General features: G+C 45.4%; 1 protein-coding gene across 1 annotated transcript in view; it reads left to right on the top strand.

Moving 5' to 3' along the window:
- Nucleotides 1-233: 233 nt before the first annotated feature.
- LSM1 (LSM1 homolog, mRNA degradation associated) overlaps nucleotides 234-25,831 on the top strand; it is a 277,709-nt gene continuing 252,111 nt past the window's right edge. The window contains exon 1 of the mRNA XM_069213946.1: nucleotides 234-413. Coding sequence (XP_069070047.1) covers nucleotides 368-413 — 46 coding nt within the window. The 5' untranslated portion in view covers nucleotides 234-367. The remainder of the gene's footprint in view (nucleotides 414-25,831) is intronic.

Below are 25,831 nucleotides of genomic sequence, written 5' to 3'. Positions count from 1 at the left end.
CGCCAGCATAACATCATCCGGCTAATAACGACTAAGCTAAACAGTGACACCTATTCTTTAGAAACGGGCACTATTTCAGTTTCATTTTCTCTACTAAGGCGACAGTTGGACAGTCCTTCTTCTTTTTCCATGCTTCCCTGGCAATGCTTCTTTACCCTGCCGGCTGCTAGTCTGTTTTCCATTCCCTTTCGCCGTAACGTATCATTTCTACTTCTACTGCGGTCTGGGTGCCTTAAACCGGAAGTATGGTTGACAGAAGATGGCGCTGTTTCCGGACGCAGTGGTAGCGGACAGTTTGATGTAGTACTCCGAGAAGCAGCTGTGGGTCCCTCTGTGACAGAGACCCTCCTGTGCACAGCGCCCCACTATGAACTACATGCCGGGGACAGCGAGCCTCATAGAGGACATAGACAGTGAGTGTAGCTAGGATCATTCCAACACTACTTCAGAGCGAGAGTTTTTTTTTCTAGCTAGAATTGTTAATTTTTCCAAACTTGTTTTATCTCCACACCCTGAAATACTAATGTCTTGTTCGAGCCAGAGGCAAATGCAGTTTTTCTTCTTTCTGTCCTCAAATTCGCCTTTCGCATAACTGCCAAGTTTTAAGTGCTATCTGTGACACTTCTATGTCTGCAGTATGTTTATGTGTGGCATTTTACAGTCTTGTGTGGGGTACTTGGCGTGACACTATTAGTTCAGCTGAACAAAACATTTATATCCATGTAATATGATTCATTTAACACACATTATACTTTTTTAAAGGGGTTTAACAACAATTGCAAGCCTCTTGCAAAGTAATTAACCCTTTTAACATAATCCCTTGGCATATTCAAACTAATTGCTGCGAGCCTCGCTCTGTTCTTTGCTTTCCTCCTATGCCTTGCTTCGTCAGTTAATACCTCTTTTCATCTTTTACTATAGCCTCTTTCATTTCCCTTCTTAAAATAGATTCTTCCTTTTACTGAGTAGCTTATCCCGGTCGAACACTTTACTTAGAGAATTAGGGTGACCAACCTGGCATTGAGGCAAATTCTGGACAGGACTGTAAAAAGTTCAGGACAAAGGGTGAAAATTCAGGACAGAAATTCAGGACAAAGAGTCAAAATTCAGGACAAAAATTCAAGAACAAATGTCAGTTTTACAGACACACACAAGAGAGGCCATGCTTCACTATGTTGTCAGTGCATTTATTTACTCTTTTATTAACATGGCACTATTTATTCACTGTGCTCATTCAGGTGTCACATTACGTCCTTGTTCAGTACTAAATTAATGCCCTTCAGTACTGTGGCAAGGCCATCACCCCTCCCCAAATCTACCCAACCTTTCTTGAAGAGAAAGTAACAAACATTTTGATGTTTCTGAACATTTTAAAACCGCTGGCAAACAGTTTAGGAAACATTAAGGTAATTAAAATTATGGTAGCATAAACAAAAACATCTGGCTTACCCCAACCGCCCATGGACTTTCAACCTTAAAAAAATGTAAAGAGGCAGGGTAGATAGTGTGGGCGACAGTCTCACGCCTAATGCCAGGATGTGAGGTACCCACAACTTGTCTGTAGTCTCACAGCACTAGAGTGTATGTCTGAGACTCTATATTTATCTCAGAAATGGGAGCCTGGACTACCATTCAAAGATAATAAGAGGAGGATGAAATTGAGATCAAATGGGAGATCCACAGCAAGTGATTCAAAGGGTTGGTGCTATGAACTGGATAAATAAGGAAGAGAAGAACAAAGTCGGACAATTCCTAAAATCAGACAAGATGGGTCCACCAAGACTATTGGAAGGTATTGGGTACCTGGGGAGTTGCCTCTGCAGACGAGAGAAACAGAAGAGGCACTGTCAAGTGGTTGAACAAGCAGCAGCCACCCACCTGGGCAAACTCTTCCAGTGCAATGGTCCGCTGTTCATACTTGTGAAGCGGGAGCAGGGGCCAGACCCCTTGCAAGGTTGTGCAAGGCAATTGCCAGATTTGTCCATGTCTTGAACTGGTTTTGAAATTGAGCAAAAGCACAACTAGTGATCTGGGGTATCCCTAAGTGTCAAGTACACATAGACTCTTCAAAATATTTGGGATGTAAATTGCACAAACAAAATGTAAAAATTAAAAAAAGGTAATTAGTGCTCCCTTAACGTATGGCACTGTTTTTCCCTTTAAATGCAATTAGATCTCAGATTGAACTGGGAACCAGGTACCTTTTTGATACCTAGTGATTAATATCTACCATTCTCCCACAGATTTGCAGGATGGAAATCTCGGCAGAATGTCATGGTCCCACCAAGCCCAGTTTGCCTTTTGGTCTTCTCTTCTGCTTTCTGTAGTGGGCCACGTGGCACTAGTGAAGATGGTGTGCTACCCCAATGATAGTATTATTTTGCAAACCTTCCCCTGCTCGTCCTTCATTCCTTCTTCAGACATGCCACACATCTGATTTGGTTGCTGCAGTGCCGTCGGGTAGCTCTTTCCACTCTAAAGCTACCTGTGACTGCTGGTGGATTAGGTCTTCTGGATTTAGAGTGCTATTATTCAGCTGCACAGGTCCAATGGGTGGCTCGCTGGCTTTCTGCCCACCTCCCTGCATGAGATGGGGTTTACCAGTAAAGACTTTTAAGGAAGGCTTAATGCACTGCTCATTGTTTCCTACTGACCATTCCACGGATCCCCATCTGGGGTTATCATGCACAGCTTTCTCTTGCCTTGCTAGAACCTGTAAACTCACTGACATGAAGAAACCCTATGCTCCTGCACTACCTTTTGCTAAGCCTTCCCACTCGCACAGGACGGCTGTGCTCAGAGCAACTCTATCAGTGGCATGCTGCAGATTTGTTTCTGGATGGCGACCTACTAAATTTCCAAACCCTTGCGGCAGACTACCATCTTCACCCCAGTCAACTCGTTGCTTAAAACCACCTGAAATAATCATTAAATGCCCCATTTCATGTCTGACACCTAGCACGAACCCGACAAGAGGTGCACCAGAAGCTCTATGCCATAGGAACTGGTGGCAAACTGATAGAATGGGTGTACAGACCTTTCCTGCAACATGGAAACCACTGTTGTCATACTACCTGGGTGATTGATGTGGCCAAACCTCTGCAAGATTAGGACTGGACTAAAATACTGGACTTTCCCCACAAAAAATCCCACAGCTGTCAATTGAAGTACATTCATAGTGCTTCCTTGTGAATGCATTCCGCACGTTGCTTGCCATTGGCCTGGTGGTTTGTTACTCACATTTTGTTGCTTTCAATTTGCTGGCTTTATTTGTTTTAGGCTAGCTTGAGTTCGTCTCTTCCCTTGCCAAAACGTTATTTATAGTATCCTTCTGAGTGCTCCCTTTCTGTAATCAGACCTGTACATCTTGTTCTTATCACATTTGCTGTGCATTCAAAGAACAAAGTCAAATGTTAGGCTCTGTCTTCGATGGGAGCTTAGTATTTACTTTTCTTTCTCTGACTTCAAAGTGAGAGGATTTATGCGACAATTTTGCTGGATACTGGGGTTAGGAAAGTGTTTTTTTCTATCACATGACAACATTTAAATAAACTTCAGAATATATCAGCATTAGGAGTACAAATGGAGCATATTTTTGTTAAATCTGAACTGTGCTGGAAACAAATACCTTTCTATGATTAAAACAAATCACTACATTAGGTGATGCAATTTCCACACATCATCATCTGTGCACAGTATAGTTTGATTTGAAAACTGTATATCTGTGCAAAAGTAATGGTAATTTCAATCAAAAATGTGTTGTCTGTAATGGCAGTGTGTTACCACACCATACATACTCCACTTTGCTCTGCACCACTCCACGCCACTGCACCCTACTCTGTATCACTCCACTTTATGCCACTCCATACTACTGCACTCTTCTCCATTCTGAACCACTCAACATTATGCCACTGCACTCTATGCTACTTCGCACTACGCCTCTCTAATGTACTCTGTACCACTCTACGCCACTGCATTTTACGCTTCTCTACACCACTGCGCTCTGCTCCTCTGCACGCTATACCACTGCAGTCTAGGCAACACCAATCTAGTCTGCACAACTCCACCCTATGCCGCTCTGCAACACTGCACTGTATGCCTCTGCACTCTAAGCTAATACACTCTATACTAGTGCACTTTACTATGTAACACTCAACTCTGTGCCCCTGCACTCAATACACTGTACGTCACTCTAATCTACCCTGCACTCTATGCCACAGCACTCTATGCAACTCCACTCTACACTGCACCTCTCCACTACAAGCCACTTCACTCTACTGTGAAACAATCTACTTTATGCCACTGCACTCTTTGCCACTGCCTTCTATGCCACTGCACTCTACCCTGCACCTCTCCACTCTATGCAACTGCACTCTGCTCTGAAACAATCTATTCTACGCCACTGCACTCTATGCTACTCTGACCACTGCACTCTAGTTCAATTCACTCTACACCACTGCACACTGACACTTTACTCTGCAACACTGCACTGGCTGCCACTATACTCTACACCACTTTACTCTGTACTACTACATTCTGCACCAATACACTCTATTCCACTGCACTCTCTGCCACTCTACTCTGCCCCCTGCCACTCTATACCACTGCACCGTATGCCACTGCCCTTTATTCTGCACCACTGTACTCTGCCACTGTTCTCTATACCACTCTACACCACTTCACTGACACTCTACTCTGCAACACTGCACTCTAAACCACTCTACTCTGTACTACTGCATTCTATGCCACTGAACTCTGCCACTGAACTCTAGGCACTATACTCTACTCTGCACCACTGTACAATACTCCACTCTTTGCTACTGCACTCTATGCCACATGAGTCTACTCTGCACTCTGACACTGCACCACTCTGCATTACTGCGCACTCTGCCACTCTATTTTATGCCACTCTACTGCACTCTATGCTACTCTACCCCATGCCATTCTATGCCACTGCACTCTGTGCCAATTCACTGTAAACAACTGCACTGTACGCCACTGCCCTCTACTCTGCACCACTGTACTCTACGGCACTGCTGTCTATGCCACTCTACTCCATTGTACATCACTGCACTGATACTCCACTCTGCAACATGGCACTCTCCACCACTGTACTGTACTGTACACCAATCTACTCTGTACTACTGCACTCTATGCCACTCTACTCTGCATCACTCCACTCTATGCGACTGCACTCTACACCACTGACTGCACTCTCTGCCACGCGAGTCTACTCTCTATGCCACTGCACCACTCTACCCTACTGCACTCTCTGCCAGTCTATTGTATGCCACTCTACTCCACTGCACTCTATGCCCACTCTACTCTGTCCCACTCCACTCCATGCCACTGCACTCTAAATCACTGGACTCTACACCAATGCATTCTAAACAACTGCATTGTACCCCACTGCACCGTACTCTGCGCCACTGAGCTCTATGCCACTGCTCCTCTGCCACTCTACTCTACTCCACTATGCCACTAAATTTTAGCCATGCTGAACAGCAGCCACTCTGGTGTACAACATAGCTAATGGCTAAAACACATTAGCAAAGCTAATAACTCTTGCGTAGAGGAGACCTATTGGCTTTGCCAATGTTTATTAGTACTATGAGGTACTGAGGTCCCTGAAAGAACTGTGAATGTGTAAGTCCTTGATTTAAGATCAAATCTATTTATTGTTTTATGAAGATATAAACCTACAAAACACCACTCATCGCAGAACGGAAGCCATGTCGTATCTTCATACAAAGGTCTCCCTCATGAATCCCAAAACCATGCTCAAGGGAACCCCTCAGTCAATCCTCTCCTTGTTGAGCCATGTGCCCACTGGCGATGTCCAATAGACATCCAAGATGTCAGTCCCGCAGATGAGAACCACATAAACATATAAATAATAACATTGCAACAATGCTTCCCTCCAAGAGTCCGTGTCATCCTTCTACCTTTCCCCTCCTTAACCCCTGCATTATCCAAGTGCACTCCCCCTCCGGCAACCTCCCCCGCAACACACCAACCAATGATTCAAATCAGCCTCAAAACTCTCAGGTAGGTCGGGCATATCAGCTCAGTAAATTCTGCAGAAAGAAGCCGAAGAAATGGCTTCCACAATGCGCCCAGATCTTCTACCCGCTGCTGGAAGGCTAATGTAAATTTCTCCATTGCAAGAATAAACCAGAGCTTCTGGAGCCATGAGACACGTGTCGGGACCCTATCTGTACCCCAGAGAGCTAGAATCATTGAATGCTAGGGCCATCTGCCTCCCTTTTAGAGACCTTAAAGGAAAAGTAAGAGGATTGGGCAGCCCCAATAGGATATACGATGGGAATCTCAGGATCTTAACCTGGAACACTGCGTCCATATCATCTATAATGTTTTCCCAGTAACAATGTAGCTTGGGGCAGTGCCAGAGCAGATGTACCAGTGTGCCTGTCGCTCCACACCCTGCCAGCAAAGGCCTGTCTTATCATGATCCCATGCATGTAACCGTGCAGGAGTGTAGTACCAGTAAGAGGCGACTTTGTATGATGTCTCTGTCCCTGCAGCATTATATGCTGTATGGTGTATTCTATAGAATATGCTGTCCCGTTCCTCATCCAAGAGTTCTCTCTCCAACTCCCTCTCCCATCTCAGCTGACCCTTTGACTTAGGCGGGTGGCTTCCTCCTTGCAGGAGGCGATAGAGCTCCGAGATAATTCTCCTATCATCCTTCTTTAGGAACAGCCATTTCTCAAATGGCGTGAGAGGCCTATCTATCAAAGCTCTGTTCGCCGGCATGAGAGCCCAGTGCCGAACCTGATAATGCATCAGCCTATCCGCCTCCACTAAGCCATAGGCCTCTCTCATCTGGTCAAAGGACAAGACCCCATGTTCGTCAAAAATGCTTCCCACCCTCCTACAGCCCTCCTCATACCAATGTCTCAGGCCTTCCAGACGGAGTCCAGGCTCAAAATCAGGGTTTGCACCTATGGGGGTCATCGGGGAGGGGAAAGAAGTCAGCCCTAAACGGCAGGCCACCGTATCCCATACCCGCAACGTTGTCCCAGTGATCGGGGACGCATAAAGACCTCCAGCTCTATGCCTACGCCGGAGCCAAGCCCGCTACGGCTTGATCCATAAAACACCAGTGTTTCTCCGTGAGTGGACGAGTCCACTCTACAAGAAAGCGCAGCTGTGCTGCCTGAAAATATCTCAGAAGACCTGGGATCGTCAGTCCCCCACTGCTCTTGGGGCGGTATAAAACCTGCCGCAGTAGACGCGCCGGTCGACCCTCCCATATAAATCTCAGGACAGCTGATTGTAGGGTGGCAATCGTCCGTGGGTTTTGGGTCAATGGGAGCACCTGAAATATATACAATATTCGCGGCAAGACTGTCATCTTGACCGCAGCTACCCTACCCAGCCAAGACAGCTTATGTTTCCCCCACAACTCCAGATCCCGCCGTATATCGCGTACCAGCTTCGTGTAATTCAGGCTCACCGTTTTTGCGACACTTAGCTAACTCCACCCCAAGATAGGAAAGGCCAGAGGACGACCAAATAAAGGAATATCGAGCTCTCAAATCCTCCTCCTGGTCTGCTCTCAAAAACAGACTAAGGACCTGAGACTTCTGCATATTCACTTTAAATCCCGAAACCTGGCTAAACTCAACTAATAGCTCCATACGCGCCGGCAAAGAGGTAGCAGGCTCCGCAAGTGTAAGAATCACATCGTCTGCGTATAAGGTAATAAGATGGTGGTCTCCACCAAATTTCACACCAGAGACCGAAGGGCTGTTTCGCAAGCGCTGCGCGAGGGGTGCCACATATAGCGCAAACAAGAGGGGAGAAAGTGGGCAACCCTGTCTAGTCCCACGCCCAACCGGAAACGACGCAGAGAGCACACCATTGACTTGAATTGCCGCTCCAGGGGACCGATAAGCACATTGGATCCAAGATCTAAAGCCCGGGCCCAGACCGAAGCGCTTCAAGACCCAGAAGGGGTATGGCCAATGAACCCTATTGAACGCCTTTTCCGCGTCGATAGAGAGAAAAAGCGCCTCTACGAGATCTATCAATTTTATCTAGCAGATGCAAAATCCGCTTCGTATTATCGCTGCATTGTCGATTTGAAATGAAACCTGACTGATCGGGATCAATAAGACCCAGCATATAAGAATTAAGGCGAAAAGCAAGTATCACCGTGAATAATTTGGCTTCTATGTTCAGAAGAGAGATCGGTCTATACGAAGCACAGTCCTCTGGATCCTTACCCGATTTATGTATAACAGCAATGGTAGCGTCCAGCATACTCAGCGCCAGGGTCCCCGTCGTCCGAAAAGAATTAAAAAGCAGTGTGAGTAGCGGGGTGAGCTCCACACAAAAAGTCTTATAAAACAATGCCGTGAACCCATCAGGGCCGGGGGACTTCCCATTCTTCAGACAGGAAATCGCCGATATAACTTCTTCTGGCCTTGTCTGCTGGTCTAATAACGTCGCCTCCCTCCCCCCAAGAGGAGTGATTGCTATGCCCTCTAAATAAGAGTCCAGGGTCGCATCGTCCCGCTCATCCGTCTCATATAAACCCAGGTAAAACCCTGCAAAGTCCTCGGCAATCTGATCACACGTGCAGGCCATTTCACCGGAAGGGGAACAAATCAGTTTGACTGTCGACGCTGCGCTCGCAACCGGTGCGCTAATAGCTTTCCGCATCTATTGCTCCCAATATAATATTTGTGCTTAAGACGTACTACTGCATACTCCGCCCTATCCCAGTCTAGTCGCTTCAGCTGCTGCCTTGCCTTCTCTAACTCTCGCCAGATTCTGGGCGCACCCGTCGATTTATGGGAACGCTCCAGGACAGCCACTCTCTGCTCTAACTTCTCTCTCAACCCTCTCCTCGCTCTATCATCCCTCGCTGATAATGCCATCACCTCGCCCTGCACTACTGCCTTCAACGCCTCCCAGACAGTCTCCCTGGAAGTGCTGCCGTTGTCATTAAAGACGATGTAGTCCGCAATCGCACGCCGAAGCGACTCCACCGCTGAATCACTCTGAAGCAGGGAGTCCTTAAAACGCCAGCTCGGGTTACTGATCCGACCTACCTCTACGGCCAGTTCAACAGTAATAGGGGCATGGTCAGCCAAGGCCCTGGGCTCAATCGTAGCCTCTCTAACCCAGGACATAAACTCCTGCGAGGCCAAGAAAAGGTCAAGCTGTGCGTAAATCTTGGTCGCCGCAGAATAGAAGGAATAATCTCGGAGTGTAGGATGCGACTTCCTCCACACATCCTCCAACCCACACTCAGCTAACCATTGACGCCCCATCTCCGACGAACTACGTATAGGGGAGACTGACTGTCTCAGAAAAGCCTCCTGCTGGGAATTCGGAGCATAAAGGGAAGCAACGGTGAAAGAAAACACCCCAAGCTGCATTCTAATGGGCAGGAACCTACCTGGGACTTCATGTATCTTCCCAACTATCTCCCCAGCAAACGTCCTCGAAAGCAATATTGCCACCCCCGCATGTTTCGAGGTAGTTGAGGACCAAAGCTGCCTAGGGAACCATCTTGAGCGCACGCGAAACGTATCTTTGTGTAACAAGTGGGTCTCTTGTAATAGACAAATGTGACTGCCAGATTTCTCTAGACCTGACAGAATCGCCAGCCGCTTGGTTGGGTTGTTAAGCCCCCAACCATTAAAACTTAAGCACTTAACTGGCATATCGTCGCAGGGGGAGAGTCACCCAGGGGAAAAGAGCTCAGGACTGCTCCGCCAACACTACTCATAGACCGGACTCCCAGGGAAGCACACCAACAAACAACCATTGCGCACAACAGGTGCTCACAACCATATAGTCCTCTCGTCCTCATCTCCAAAGAGGAAAAAGTCTCAACTGGGCCGTGAAACCCCCTCAAGTTCACCAGCTAGGCCCGTCCACCCCGCCACCCAGGCCCCTCATTGACAGCCTGCAGGCCAGCGAATAAGCGACCCAATGCTAACCAGCCGCCCCAGGCGCCCTAGTCTTAAATGTTGGTCCCAGCTGCTACATAGCTCACTGCCGACTGTCGCTCCGATGTGGTAGCTCGTTGTCGCTTCCTCCTTCTCTCCATTCTCCTCCAGCTCGGGCGGTCTGCCCCGCTAGGCCCAGCTTCGCACCCAGGTCCTGGCCACCTTCCACCAGGCCCAGGATCCGGTTCGCCTCTGATATGGACTTCACTTGATGGAGCTGCGCCTCCCAGCAAAAGATAAGGCGGAACGGGTGACCCCAAGAGTATGACACATCCTGTGCCCGCAAGTGTTCCGTAATAGGCTTGAATTCACGCCGCCGCTGCAAAGTCCGTGCCGAGAGGTCCTGAAATAAGTGGAGCTGGAACCCTCTAAATTGTATCTGCGGCAGATTGCGTGCCCGCTGCAATATACTGTCCTTGAGCCCATAATTGTGGACGCATGCCAGGATATCCGGGGGGCCATCTCCATCACTTCGAGCCTGACCCACCCGATGCACTCTATCAAGCGTAATCTCTCGGGACTCCTCCAAGCCAAGAACTGAACGGAATAACTCCACCACGAACCCTCCGATGTCCTCCTTCTCAGCCCCAGACGGTGCTCCTCCTAATGCGAATATTATGCCTGCATGACCGGTTCTCTAGGTCCTCCATCGCAAGCTGAAGGAGATCCTGTTGCTCCCGCAAGCAAATGCATTCTTGTTGGAGATCCGCCACCTCCTCTCCCCGGGAAATTTCACCATCCTCCACCTGTGCCACCCGCTCACCTAGGGAGGTGACCTCTGCTCTCAGCTCTTTTACCTCATGGGAAATGTCCCTTTGAAGCTCTTGGAGATCACTCAGAAGCGAATCGAACAGGGAGGCAAGAAAGCCCCTCGTAACCGGGGCCCCTTCATCCTCTTCCACCTCAGCCCTCTCCTCCGGAGACCTCGCAGCAGGCGGCCCCTCAGGAGCCCCACCCAGCACTGGGCGAGCCCCAGTGAGCATGTCTCTGACAGTCCGTTCCCGCTTGCCTTTAGCGGCCGCCATCACTCCAGCTCCCTCACTGCGTCATGCGTCCAGTTAAATCGGCACCTCCTCACAAGCACGCCCAGGGGTCGGGCCACCCAAGGCCCACCGAAGTCACCAGCCACCACTAACCTCTCCTCTCACTGGCAATGCACGTCACTTCTCCACCGCTCCTCGTGCCTTGTTGCCAGCAAGGTCCACTGCGGGCCGCCTTCACCACTGATCAATGGACCCAGGGCCCCGTGTCGCCAAGGGCCGCTCTATGCCCAGATCCGGCTGCCCATCAATGCACCAGGACACTCGTCTCCTCAGCCAGGGGCCTAGGCCTTGCGGCCCTCAATGCTCCGGCACTCCGCACTACATCAGGAGCACAGCACAACCCCCGCCGAGCACCAGCAGCGCGGCGTCCTCCCGGGGCGTCGCCGCACCACTTCTCATGGCTGTCAGGCCACCAGGCACAAGGGCCGACACGCGACCCGCGTCCGCCTGCTGCAGGTGCCAGCACCGGCCACGCGGCTCCGCTCTCTTGCGCGGCGCTTCCGCAGGCACCCTGGGACACCCCGCCGTCTGGGGCGTCGGGCGCGGTCACCAGGCCGCCAAACTTCACCCTAACTGGGGTCGCAGAGCCATATCGGACGCCTAGGCGGCAGAGCACAGACAAACCCGTCCGCTCACGCCGCCATCTTGGCCACGCCCCTCGTAAGTCCTTATTTTAAACATGCATTAGACACCTCGTCAGGGGTAGTAAGCGCTATATAAATACAATTACATCATAACATAGGCTGGTACAAAATACGCCAATACATTTTGGTTAAATAAAAAAGTACTTCTCAAATAGAGATTTGATACAGTTTATACCTAGTACTAATATTCTTTTATAACACTCTTTAAAACCACACACTCCACAGCTCACCTTGGAACACCATTTCAGTACCACTCTAAAAGAAAATGTATTTGCCATCAGCAAGCTTCTAGTGACTCCTTTGCAATGCAGGTTTTCAAGCCCCTTTGCATTTGTAGATTTAGCAGTTGCCCACATTTGCATTCCTTTAAGGAAGGAGACACCCTGGCAAGAAAGTATTTTCTCATCTGTCTTCCCTCCCTCCGTCAGAGCACAGGAGACTCCCTGCTGTTCAATCCAGCTGGGGAAACTAATCTGCCCGTAATTTTGCCCTATCATCTGCTTTCCTTTTGGCGAAAGGCTAAAATTACGGACAAATGCCATCCGTTAAGACTTTCATCATGGACAACGGACGGCAGGGCGAAATTACGGGCAGTCCGTGAAATTTACAGACTGGTGGTCACCCTATAGAGAATAATTACCTGCTCCGACAAATACGATCGTTTTCTCTCTCTTCATCTATCGGTTGTTCTATCGTCTCATGATGACTCGCTCAGGCCTTATGTTTTTCACTCACTGTTATATTTAGGTTTATAATCTCATCCTCAGCGATCAGTTGGTATTTATAGGCGTGCTGTGTTACTTTAGTTTTGTAATGTAATGCAGTAGTTGGTCTGTAAAGCATTCCGGCCATGTTTGCACTACATAAAACTGCAAATAAATAATTTAAAAAACAACTTTTTCTACTGCCCCTCATCACAGAGACAACTAACCCATTCGAAAAGCTCTTAGTTATTTAAAAACAAACTCGTTTGTGCAGAGATCCCTACATTCTATGGTGCCATCTATGCAGAAAAATGGATTGTTTATCTTGTGGGCATATGCCGTAATTCCTAACATCAAACTATTCCTGTGCGTCATGCCTGCGTACACCCTACTTGATCAATCACCACCTTTCTGTTTGAGAGCTCTCCCGCCTGTTAACTACCCCCGTTAACCCTTGTTACCAACTAGGATCACACTCATCTTGCTCCATCACTTACCTTTTCCCACCAAAACTGCATATTTGAAAACCTTGTCAATGTATGTCTTAGGAAAGAACTGACACCCATTGGTCTCTTAACAATTCCACTTCACCAACCTCAAAGTAAACCTCTCACCTTCTTGTCTCTGTCATAACTGTTTGCTTTTGAGCTGAGCATACTCCACTTTCCTACGCACCCCTTCCAAGTCAGGTAACCTGTCCTTGCTCCATGAGTGTTCCAACACTCAACCTGGATTAATCTTACAAGATCAGTGCCTACTCTTGAGCAAAACTGACGGATAAACTCCATGAATGAATGTGGGGTTTTGTGGTAACGCCATAACCTCCCCTGAACAGCTTCAGGCACATTCTCCCCGGCAGTGATATCCAACTGAATCACCTCCCTCTACGTTCTGTTCACCCCCTCAACCATTCCTTTACCCTATGGGCTATACAAGGCCACCGACAAGTGTTTAATTTCAAACAACCTCAAAAAGGATTGCTGGCTTGCCAATTGAATTGGACCCCCTTGTCTGTGACCATTCCCAACCTCCCCCCCCCCCCCCATCCCCCCACCCTCACGATGCAGATTTTTCAGCAAATTAATTACTGCACATATGGTTGGCTCTTTCAAAAATGTGCACTTGACCACCCCTTGAGCAATAATCTACCATCACAAAGGCATACCTCATATCTGTATTGAGATTATAATGAGGACCCTACAAAGTCTATTCCTAACTTCTCCCATGGACCATCTGGTAACCTTACTAGATTGAGGGGAGTGTTACACGCAGATTTGTCTGCCTCCTGACAACTTGTACACCTGCCAACATGCATCTCTTTTTCAGCATCCATTCCTGGCCACCAGTAATAGAGGTGTGATCTCTCTTTGGTGCTGGTCACCCCACAATGCCAGTGATGGGCAAGGGTAATCAGTCTAGGTCTCAACTCCAGTAGGGGAACCAGTAAAGTTCCCCTAAGGATGGCATCACAATCAATGGTTAACTTGTCCTTAACCTTGTGAAATGATTGAAAAGAGCTGCTCACATTTCTCTCCCGAGGCCTGTCCTTGACAATGAGCTCCTTGACTGTTTTTTGACACTCATCAGTTTCAGAACATTTGTTTCACTCCTGCATGCTTATGGCTCCCTCCAGCACAACCAACCCATCAACAGTCCGACAACACACTCCACTTCCGTTTCATCTTGATTTCCCGCAAGACTATCAAGGGAGCACATGGAGAGGAAATCTGCACAGGAATTCTTCCCTTCAGAAAGGGACTTAACCACAAAATCAAATTTGTACATACTCAACAACAATCTCACTAACCTTCTCTGACCTTGTTGAGAGCATTTTCAGCCATCAATTAAAAAAGAGGTATGTGGTCAGCCACCAGGATAGATATTCTTTCCCCCCAAAAATGTCCCAAAATGTTTAGTCGCCCCAATAAAGGCTGATTCCGCCCTTTCAGTTGTGCTGTAACTGTGCTTGGTTCTAGAAAGGCACCTTGAGGCAAAAGCAGTAGTGTACTCCTTACCCTTCATGAACTGATTGAGAACAGCTCCAGGGCCCACCTCACTTGCGTCTACCATAATAATAGACTGCGCATCGGTCCTGGAGACATGCAGTGCCAGTGCTTTCACAATTAGTTCTTACAGGTTTTCAAACGCTGAAGTTTCTGAATTTTCCAAAACAAATTGCTCATCCTTTTGCTGCAAAATCCTATGGCCCTCTATTTGAAGTGCAAAGTTGTCAATGAACATTGAATAGGACTTACAGAGACCCAGGAAGGATCTTAACTGATCCTTGTTATCAGGTGCAGGGCATTGGTAGGAACCTGAAAGCCCCAAATGGCTTGTTGAATGCTGTCAAAGTCCTTTATCCTCTGTCAGCTTCAACTGATAATATCAGGGATATATCACCAGACGCCAGGAACATATTGTTTGAGGTCAAAAACAACAAGTTTTTATCTTTGATTTGTCTTTTGGACAACCCCTGCTGCCAGTTTACAGAGGAGGGAACTGTCTGCAGTTGAGGTAATTGTCTCCATATGTTAATGCTGTTCAAACTTGTATTTATGGTTCATTAATGAAAAGCCTTTATTATGAGAGTGAGTGCTGTAAATAAACGTTTTAAGGTCACACTGCACTACTGACAGTGGTTCCGCAAAAAAAAAAAGTGTACACACGTTTGAAAAGTTTAACAGTATGAGTCTAAGTATAATGCTCCCAGAATGCTCTCTGATTAGATGCAAATGTCTGCAGAAGCTTGTAAGCAAGAGTGATGATGTTTTGCTTTCAAAATAAAATGTTCAGAAAAAAATGCAAGTAGGAACAAGCATTTGCAATGCAACCGGTCTCGCATTTGCTTGAGCTAGAGCAATTAGCATTGTAAACTCCTAACCGGACGTTTCTTGCCACATATATTGAAAATTAAAATAAAACAGTTTCACATAACTAAATGGAATTTTTTGCCATATAAACTGAAAAGTAAAAGTTTCACATAAGCGAGCTGATGGCTGCCGTAAGTGCAAAGCAGACACACAAAGGGTTTCGTCAGTGCAAAGCACCTGCCCTGAGTGAGTGGGGCCACTATGCTTTTTGCAGGAGGGGTGTGGGATGGAGTGGGGGGGTCCTTTTTCGTTTTGCCGAAGTAGTTCCTGGCACTCAACAAAACTACTTTATGTGCCAATATGCTCTTTGTGGAAGATCAGAATGCGATCACTCACAGTAAAACCATCCGATAGAAAGAGACTTAGAAGTTTAATAAAAACAAAATGTCTCTGTTCTGGCCTTAATGCCAGACCTAATTAGGAACCCAGTTCTTAAAGAAACTCTCAAAAGTGCACCCATGATATGTCTTTGAATTAGTGGCTTTGATGAATTCACAAAATTTTACAGAAGTAGACCATGAAATCGTATTACTGGAAAATAATTGTGAACTTAATTTTAGCATGAGCAAATACGCATGTGTAGATTTGCTCATGTGAAAATCTATTGAGTGTTTACAGTTTCACTTTACCTCCAACCACTTTTTTCCCAACCCTGGAAGAACTTCTACTTCTGACATTGTCAGGAATACATTTCACACTTTTCTCATTATGGGAAAAGATTAGAGAAAAGCTGGTGAAAATCCTTAAAACATTCAAGTTAGTAGGTTTGTTGACTCAAAGGCATTTCAGCTCTGGAACTATTGCTTACTGCTTCCACCAGCCCGAGTATGTAGATCTGTGGAAAGGTGACAAAATAAGGAAATTGCTATGGTAGGGATTGAAATTACAAGTATTCGAGTCCTACTACAGTAGTAACCCTGGCATAATCAGAGAGGTGATTATCAGAGCTCTTACATAAGATTGCTGCCATAATTTCTCATTGCATTACATAGCACAAGTAGATTTTTATTTTATTAACAGGACAAGTAGCTTTAAGAAGCAACCTGTCCCATGGACAAATAGATATTTTATTAAATTCCACACCCCTGTGATATGCTGCTCTCAAGACTATGCATGAGAAGACCTTGGTACCACCCAACTAAGCCAGCATTTCTTGAATTCTGGGCAACAGGAAACAGTTCATTGAAATGTTCTTGTTGAGAGATCTCAGGTCAACAAAGTCTAATGTCTCCCGGTTTCTTTTTTTTTGTCACTACTATGGACAATATCCACTGTGAGGAGTCAATAGGTTCAGTGACATTGTCGGTGCACAGCTTTTCTAAATACTGTTTCAATTGGCCATGAACACTCAGGGGAACTTTCTGCACCTTGTGGATGACAGCCACCGCATCCTCCGTAAGTATGATTTGATGTTCATAACTCTCCACTAAACCCAGCTTGTCTTCACACAATGCCATGTGCTTTTATTTAGCAAACACTGAAGTTCCTCAGATCGTACAGGGATCTCTATCATCAAAATGGGACACTGGGAATATGGCCTTAAAACCATGCCAAATTTGCCTTGATCTTTCCAACCTAGCATTTTATAACATCTCCTTGCCATGTACACTTTAGTATGAATTGATGTCTTCGTAATGAACACTTTCGGAAAAGTACCATATCATGTCTGTTGTGGCCACCGAATGTAACCGTGCGGACATCAGGAGGTGACAACTGAATGAGACTCCACTTTTTTTTAATACAAGTCATCCGCAATAGAAGATCCTGCATCCACTGTGACTTGAATTTGTACATCTCTAATTGGGACTGAGCAGAATGGATCTTCATTACCATTCACTTCCAGCATTGTTTCCACTGTTTTTATGGATAGAAACGACCTTGTTAACGCCTTGAGTAGTGCTTGATTTAAGATCAGAACCTTTATCCTGCTGCTCTGCCATGCCCACTTTTTAATTGTTCCTGCAAAACAAAATGTCAGATCTTCCTGCCTTTTAGGCATGTTTTTCCCTCCACTTGGCAGCTTTTAGGCTTAGCTAGATGTGTGCCAGAAAAGCACCTAAAAAATCCACAACTGCTTCTTATAACATTAGGAAAAGCGGTTTAGGTTTTGAGACAACCATATTGACAGGTACGGACCTAGGCCCATTCTTATATCTGCTCAGATTCTTTTGAGGCCACAACTGATCTTTCAATGCCCCTTGCAATTTCTAAAGTTTCTTCCAAATTTCTGCAGCATAGGATTGTCTCTTGGATTCTTTTTGTCATAACAGTTCTCCGCCAAATGATCCCTTGAATACGAATCGTGTTACCATCAAATTCATATGTTGATATTAAAATTTACAAGTTGGCCAGAAAACTGTCAATGGACTCTTGTTGTAATTGATGTCTTGTGAAAATTCTGTCTCTTCATAACTATGCTTGTGTCATCCTTGAAATGTTTTAAAAGTCTTCGCATAGACATCCCATTCGGTTTCTGAAGTTTGCGTTGCCATAGGCAAGTAGTCCAAAACGGGATGCCCTTCTGAGCCCAAACAGTTGTAGAGAAGCGCCATCTTTCCTATAGGTTAAAACCTGGAATCGATTGCAAATAAATAGCTCTAGGAGGTTTTGAATCCTTGCTTTTGCCTAAATATTTGGACACCAGGTTCAGCTAGAAAGTGTACGGGACAATTTATGCATTGCACATTGTAAAAATGTAGAGACCCTATAAGACTACAAAATGTGAAAATAAAAATGGAAATATAGAAGTAAATAAAGATTGAGTGTTGTAATTGCAGGATTGTACTTAGGTTACCATTCTATGCTTCTGAATTTTAAATGGAGCTAAAAAATGGATGAGACAGTGTAAACATATGTAGAAATCAGACTAATACCCTTGGCCAATCAGTCCATGTAAGGAAAACACAAGGTTCAGAAACAGTTGGCTGAGGTCAGGAAATCAGCCCGTTGGGGGAACAGAGGTTGATTTAATGGAAATACCTGCCACATTATATTTTAACATTGAATGCAGTGTTTCTTCAGGCTTCCTGAAACATTACACTTGTGGGTGGCGTGTTGAGCGTTGTGCGTCACTCATTTCACGAGTACTACTTGGAGTGGCAGCTGGAGGGGCATGAGGTAAGCATAAGTGTTTCCAGCAGGATGTCCCACTAGCAGCACAGAGCTTGCTTCGAGCAGCTGCCTGAGGGCAAGCGTTCACAGCAGGGTGACAATTTAAATGCTTGTATCGCTTCTGAAATGTTTATGCGTTGCTTAGTCTGTATTTAACTGCTCCCATATCTGCACTCCAGTTAAGCATGTGCTGTAATGAGATTCATTTCAGTGCTGTCTGGAGGCCCACTCGTCTCCAATTTGTATTGGGTTCTGAGTGGCACAGGCAGACACGGCAAACACTGGTGTGGTTTTCAAGTGTAGAACTTTATTCCATATAAAGCCAAGCAGCACAATGACAATCTCCACCAACAGCTCTAACCTTCAGCTACCAACTGACTAGCCTGGAACAAGAATCGTCGATGCCCACATTCCAACCCCAGGTCTCTACCCCTAACTCCAATACAACAGGAGTCCCATATAGAAAGCCCATAATTATTATGCTGATTCGGATGACTTTGGCACAAAAAGGGGAATCTTCTCAGCCTCCCCACCCCGATCCCCTGCCCCATTGGACTATCAGTCATTTACTAACAACAACTGTGACACTCAGTAATAGAAGTGCAGGTCTGCCATTGCCGCTCTTCCATTCTAGTAGGTTGCCTGCACATATCAACTGCAATGCACAGAGATGGCCCCGTCAAGAGAAAGCTGGAAAACTTGTTAACCAATGTGGGTTCAACAGTGGAAAATTTTGCAAAACATAGAGCAAATGTGGCAGTATTGCTATTGTAAAGACAGCTACTTTACTTAGCATTTTGAAAGAGATCTTGGCCCAGGTAGCTAGATCTCTTAATCTTGGCCACAAGAGGGGAGAGGTTGAGACTCCGCAAGATCTGGCTCTGGGGCAAAACATTTGAGTGGCAGAGCCACTCGTTAGTTATGGTTACCAACGATAGGAGTTCCTTGTGTTTTTGCCCATTAATAGCTTTGGACCCATTTGACGAATCTCAGTGAAACTTTCCAGACCTATTGCCCCCATTATACAGGCAGAGAATGGAACATTTTGCAGCGTTTGGTCAAGGGAGGGTGCAAAGAAAAAATGGGATACCAACACAGGTTTTGACTCCAGTACATTTTACATAGACTTTTTATAGATGGCTGAAAGGATTGTGATGAAATTTCACAGTAATTTCTACTGCAAGTGATGTTATAAAGGCCCTAAAACCCACAGATATCTCTGTAGCACAATACTACTAAAAGTAGCAAGGATGTCCAAAATTGAAACTAGACTGCATATGTAAAGTTTCAGATGTACTACATGAACAAATGAAAGACCCATTTATGGTCACATGCCAATGGAAACCAATGAACATATACATACCAAATAGAGTACATCTCAATCTACGTACATTTTGTTTGCATACTCTCTGGCTCACAAAATAAAACTGTGCCCAACAAGTGAAACAAAAACCACCCTCCTTATGCAGTCCTGTTCGGGGGGGAAAAATGGAAAAGCGACCTAGCAGTGAGCTACACAAGCTATTTTATGGAAGATGCAGGAGGACATGATAATTAGCAAAAAGGAAAAAAAAAAAAATCTAAATGTTTATAACTATTTGCATTCATTCACTTTGGGCTTCATATGTAGCACAATCCTAGGGAACACAAAAAATAAAACGCGAAAGACACATTTATGGTCACATGATTATATAAACAAATACATAAAAAATTAAATTGATTAAAAAGTAGGAAATCACATTAAATCTGATTGCCACTCTGTTTATAGTAGGATTCCCTGAGATAGGAATTCCTTAGATTTTTGCTCCCTATTAACTTTCCACCCATTTGACAAATCACCCTGAACCTTTCCAGACCTTTAGCATTTTGTGATGATGTAAATTTTTGTGATTAATCCTTAACGGGCTAAAAAGGGGTGGGGGGATCCCAGAGCTCATTTTTCCACTAATACATTTGCCATAGGGTACTATATTTTAATTTGGCGCAAAAACAGATGAACATGTTTGCATGCAATTTGGTAGGATTATACATTTGGGTGCGGAGATGATATTTATAGGTCAAAGCCTACAAAGCAGTGCAGCTGGTTTGCCAGTGACATCTTAGGGCCTTTCAGAAAGCTTCCCTGGGTTTGCATTCCTCCCGTTGCTTACCACTGGCTTTTTGGTTTATAACTCAGATTGAGCGCTGTAACTTTTAGTAAAACTGTATGTTTGTGCAAATGTAATGGTCATTTCAATTGGAGATGTGTTGTCTGTAACGGCAGTGCGCAAACCCACATCATGCATACTGCACTTAACTTCACTCTGCACCAATCCACCCCACTGCAGTTTACTCTGCACAGCTACACACTACACCACTCCACTCCACGTTGTTACTGCATGCTAGTATGCACCGTTCCAGTCTACGCCACTTCACTCTATACCTCTGTACTCTGTATCACTCTACTTTTCACCATGGCACTGTACCCCACTCTACATTACTATGCGCCAATGCTCACTATGCCTCTCTGCTTTGCTTTTCATTAATGATCGAGCTGAAACACTCTTGCGCTGACAAAAATCTCTGGAATGCACTTCTTAGTCCAAAGAAGACATTTATTATTTCACTACGCAAGGTTCCTAAAAGGAGATTAGCATGTTGAAAGTACACGTTTAAAAATGGTCACAGCAATGAAGTGAACACATACACAAATGATTCTCCACTGTAATATACACAGCAAATATATGTATCTATATTATAATGCAAAGCAAATTATGAATTAAAAAGTTTGCATCACCATGAGGCAAGGGCAAAATTCCTTCATCTCTCTCCTATCAGCATCAAATCACCAGAATCTGTCGCGGAGAGAGAGAGAGAGAGAGAGAGATCAATTATCCTCACAGGAAGGATGAGACACTCCAGGGTCCTGGAGGCACCTGAGATCTGCTCTGTGCCTGGTCCATCTGGTCTCTGCCTCTTATACTTTGAACAAACGAGAGGAAAATTCCAGACTTCCCTTTCCCTGCAGGAGTTTAGTTATTCAAAAAATGCTGATTGCTTTCAGCTAGCTTTGAAAATAACACGTCGGGATGTGGCCACAATCCCATGGTGCCAACCCAAAACAAGGCCTTTCCCTGCTGTCTGAGTACATTCTTATCAACCAAAGCACTTGGTGGGAAAAAGTATGAATATAAGACAGAATGCACATTGTACAACATGGAAAATCAGTTGCAGCTTTTTACGTGGCAGTGAAGCTAAGGCTAAGCTGAATACAAAATGTAGTCTGTAACTGATGACCACTAATGTGACGGTGGACAGCTAAGCCAGGTGCAAAGTGGTGCAACGCGAAGTCAGTGCTCAAAACGCACACCCCTAACACTCTCCAGTCTAAGCCACTGCACTCTACTCCACTCTTGTGTACGCCACTCCACGCCACACTACTTTGCAACTCTGCACTCTGTGCCACTGCACTCTACTCTTTCCCACTCCACACCAGTGCACTCTGCTATTCACGCTACGCTACTCTAATCTACTGTGCACCACTTTACTTTGCACACTGCACCATTCCACTCTCCTGGGTACCATTCCACTGTATGCCGTTTCACTCTACTCTGAAACCATCTCCTCTGCACCACTGCAGTCTACACTGCACCACTCTACTCTGCTCAGTACCACTCTACGCCACTGCACTTTACTTTAGCTACTGCATTCTATGCCAAAGCACTCAAAAACAATGCACTCTACACAACTGCACTCCATGCCAATCTACTGTGCACCACTGCAGCCTACACCCCATACTCTATTCTGCAACATTATACCTCACTGCACTCTATGCCCCTCGTTTTTTACTCTGCACCTCTGTACTGTGACAATATTCTCCACGCCTCTTTACTCTGACCCACTATTCCACTGTACTCTGACAATGCACTCTACATTACACCACTGCACTTTGACTAGAGTGGTACTACTCTGCACCACTGTACTCTATGCCAATTCACTCTACGCCACTACACTCTACCATGCACCACTTCACTCATTGCGAATGCACTCTAAGCACTCTGAGCAGTCTATGGTACTCTACTCTTTGCCGCTTCACTCTATGCTGCTTCACTCAACTCTGAAATAATCTGCTGTATGCCACTGCACTTTACATCACTGAACTCTAAGCCACTCTTTCTGGTCTAAATCAACGTACATTACACATATGCTCTCTATGCCACTTAACTCTGCATCACTCTACTCTACGCCACTGCACTCTACAACACTACTCTGCACTCTTTCCCACTCTACTCTGAGCCACTGCATTCAGTACCACTGCAGCACTTTGCATCACTTCACTGCACTCTATGCCATTTTACTGTGCACCACTGCACTTTTTGCCAATTTAGTCTACACCTCTCTAGTCTGCAGCACTCTGCCACTGCACTCTACTTTGCAAGAATGTACTCTCCACCACTGAACTACAGGCTACTATACACCACAGCACTCCACTCTGCACCACTCAGCTCCATGCCAATCTACTCTACACCCCTGCACTCTATCCTGAACCACTCCACTTTCTCCTGCACCTTTTCAGTCTACTCTACTGAACCATGCCCATACCTCTCTACGCTATTGCACTCTATGCCACTATGCGATGTCACTCTACTCCATCTACAACTTATTCCACTCTACTCTGCAACACTCTACTCCATTCTACGCAACACCCTCTACTCCATTCTATGCCGTGCTACTCTGCAACTGCACTATATTCCAATGCACTCTGCACCACTTAACTGAAAACCAATACACTCTAAGCCCCTGCTCTCTACGCCAATCTACTCAGCATCACTATACTTTACACCACTTAACTCTAGGCGACTCTACTCCTAATAAACTCTACTCCATGCTGACACTGTACTCCATTTCAATCTACAACACTCTACTCCACTGTATGCCACTCTGTGACACTACTCCACAACACTTCTCCACTCAACTCCACTTAATTCAGTGCCACTCCACAACAATCTACTTCATTCAGTGCAACACCCTATATGCTGCTCCGCTCTACACCATTCCACAACACTATGCTGCTCCGCTCTATGGCACTTTACTCCACTCTGAGACTATACTCTACTCAACGCCACTCTACTCCCTTCCACTCTACAACACTCTACTCAAGTCCAAATACTTTATTTCGGCAGTTCACCATAAAAGCATACATATATACATTATTATATAAAACAATACAATTATAAATATGAGCCTATTTAATATTAAACTTAAAATCGATAAATAAATACTTCTATAAACAGCAGAGTCCAATCGATCTACGATGAGCTCCGTTCCTTAGTTGCCCAGTATTACCTGTCATAATAGTGCTTGACCCATCTTAACAAATGTCTTGTTAGCTCTTGGGCAGCTACAGATCATTAAAACCTTATCGACAATAAATTAAGTACATAAATTAAAACGTTTATACACCTCCCGACACTGTGATCGATACTCAATCAGGACACAGCTCTGTGTCCGTTCTAGAGGCTAGCCCATTCTCCATCCTAATAAAACATAGGTACTGGCAGCAAGCTTAGCGAAAGACCTTATTTTCTCAAATCCTAGGACTTACTATAAAATATCTCCCCCACTCCCCTGAGCCAGAGCCCTCTCTTCTAAACCACACACTCAAGAGAAAACAGCTCTGTGGGTAAACTATGGCCCTATCCGTACTAGTCCTGAACAGGCGCAGTGCCACTTTATAGTCCCCAATCCCCAGGGATAGGCGAACTGGCCTAAGCCACGGCCGCCTGGAGACTCTGTGTCCAGGGCAGAAGATGACAATATGGTTGATCGTTTTGGACATTAATTTACACAAGCGCATAAGGTGGATGACCTGTCTCTTCCCACGAGCTAGAAAAGGCATTCACTGGCAAACAGCCATATCTAAAACGCAGGAACAGACTTCTTACCCTCAGGGTAACATAGTGCAGAAAATCTTCATAGTTAGGCATGGCTTTAAACTCTAAATATATTTCTGTAAGGTGACCCTGATTGGTGCTGCACTGTTGACGCTCCCTGATATGCTGCCAGTAAGCCCCCTTGAATACCCTCTGCTAATGTGATCCGGCTGTTCCCAGAGTGCCTCAAGCTTCAATTTTTTAAACCAAGTATAAACAAAGCTTATCCATTGAAATTTCCGGCTAAGTCAAGCATTACCAAATGTCTTAAACATGCAATATACATGTCCAGCTCGGGAGTAGCCCAAACCCGAACCCAATAAAGTAGAGGTTTTAGCTGTATTTAGTCACTCACCCGATTTATACCCATATCGTATCTCAAGGGGATAAGGGGAGTGCTAGTTGGTACGGCCACTAGCACCCTAATAAAAAAATTTCAGCTACCTTTATCTTGTGTGTTGGCATACCCCCAGATTCTGCACCATAGGTTGCTGCATTAAGGGCCTTAGCTCAATATGCCTCGAGGGCTAGTGAGAGAGAATGGGTGCTTGTAGCTCTAAAAAACTGAGAATGGCGTTATATCTGTGTGCCAGTATTGGGAAACGTTTTGCTACTTGTGAGTCCCATTTTAGTTTAGAAGACAAATAATCAAATTCTAGCACTCTTTTTCAAGATTAGAATTGCCCACTTTTATGCTCCTCGTTCTTGTAAAATTTTCAAAGACCATATACTTGGTCTTGGAGCAGTTTATTTCTAATCCCGTTTATCTACAGAAAGACCCAAATTTTGTCACCAGGTTTTGCAGTCCCTTTGGGGACTTGGGAATTAGCGGCGAGTCATCTGTGAACAAAAAGATGGGAATTTTCTCACTGTTAATGGTGGCTGAATCATTTAAACACTGGCCGAGATATTCGGTGATGTAATTCCTGTATAAAGAAAAGAGCACGGGGGCTAACGCACACACCTTTGCCACCCCCCGACCTAGTGGAATTCTAGATGTTACTTCTCCATGCCCTCCCCAGCGGACCTGGGCATAATTCCCTTGATGTAACCTGATCATGATATCCACTAAACTACTAGGGGCTCCCTTTTTCCTTAGGACTAGCCACAGATTAACTTGTGGAATTAAGTCAAAGGCGGCTTGAAGATCAACCAAGGCTACGTATAACCTTTGACATTGGAGGAAAACCTGCTTCCAGTATAATACTGAAAACCTAAATACCTGATCGATGGTACTTGTCTTGGACCGGAATCCTGCCTGCAGGGACGAGAATACCTCTTCGCTAGCTGCCCAACCCAACAATTTGTCGAGAACCTGCCTAACAAATATTTGTTTTAAAGATTATCCAGCAGGCTAATGGGATGATAGTTGTCAGGGCAGCATGCATCTCCCTTTTTTTAAACACCTAGGATAATTTCAGCCCCTTTCCAGGTATCAGACATCCTACCTCCACTTGCTATTGCATTGGAAAAAAAATATATGTACCCAGCCCACACATGAGGCTCAGACTTGTACAAGTCTCCAGGAATTCCATCCAGGCCGGGAGCTTTTATGGGT

Source organism: Pleurodeles waltl, chromosome 11 (genome assembly GCF_031143425.1).
Source record: "Pleurodeles waltl isolate 20211129_DDA chromosome 11, aPleWal1.hap1.20221129, whole genome shotgun sequence".
Classification (NCBI taxonomy): domain Eukaryota; kingdom Metazoa; phylum Chordata; class Amphibia; order Caudata; family Salamandridae; genus Pleurodeles; species Pleurodeles waltl.
This window is presented reverse-complemented; position numbering and strand designations above follow the sequence as displayed.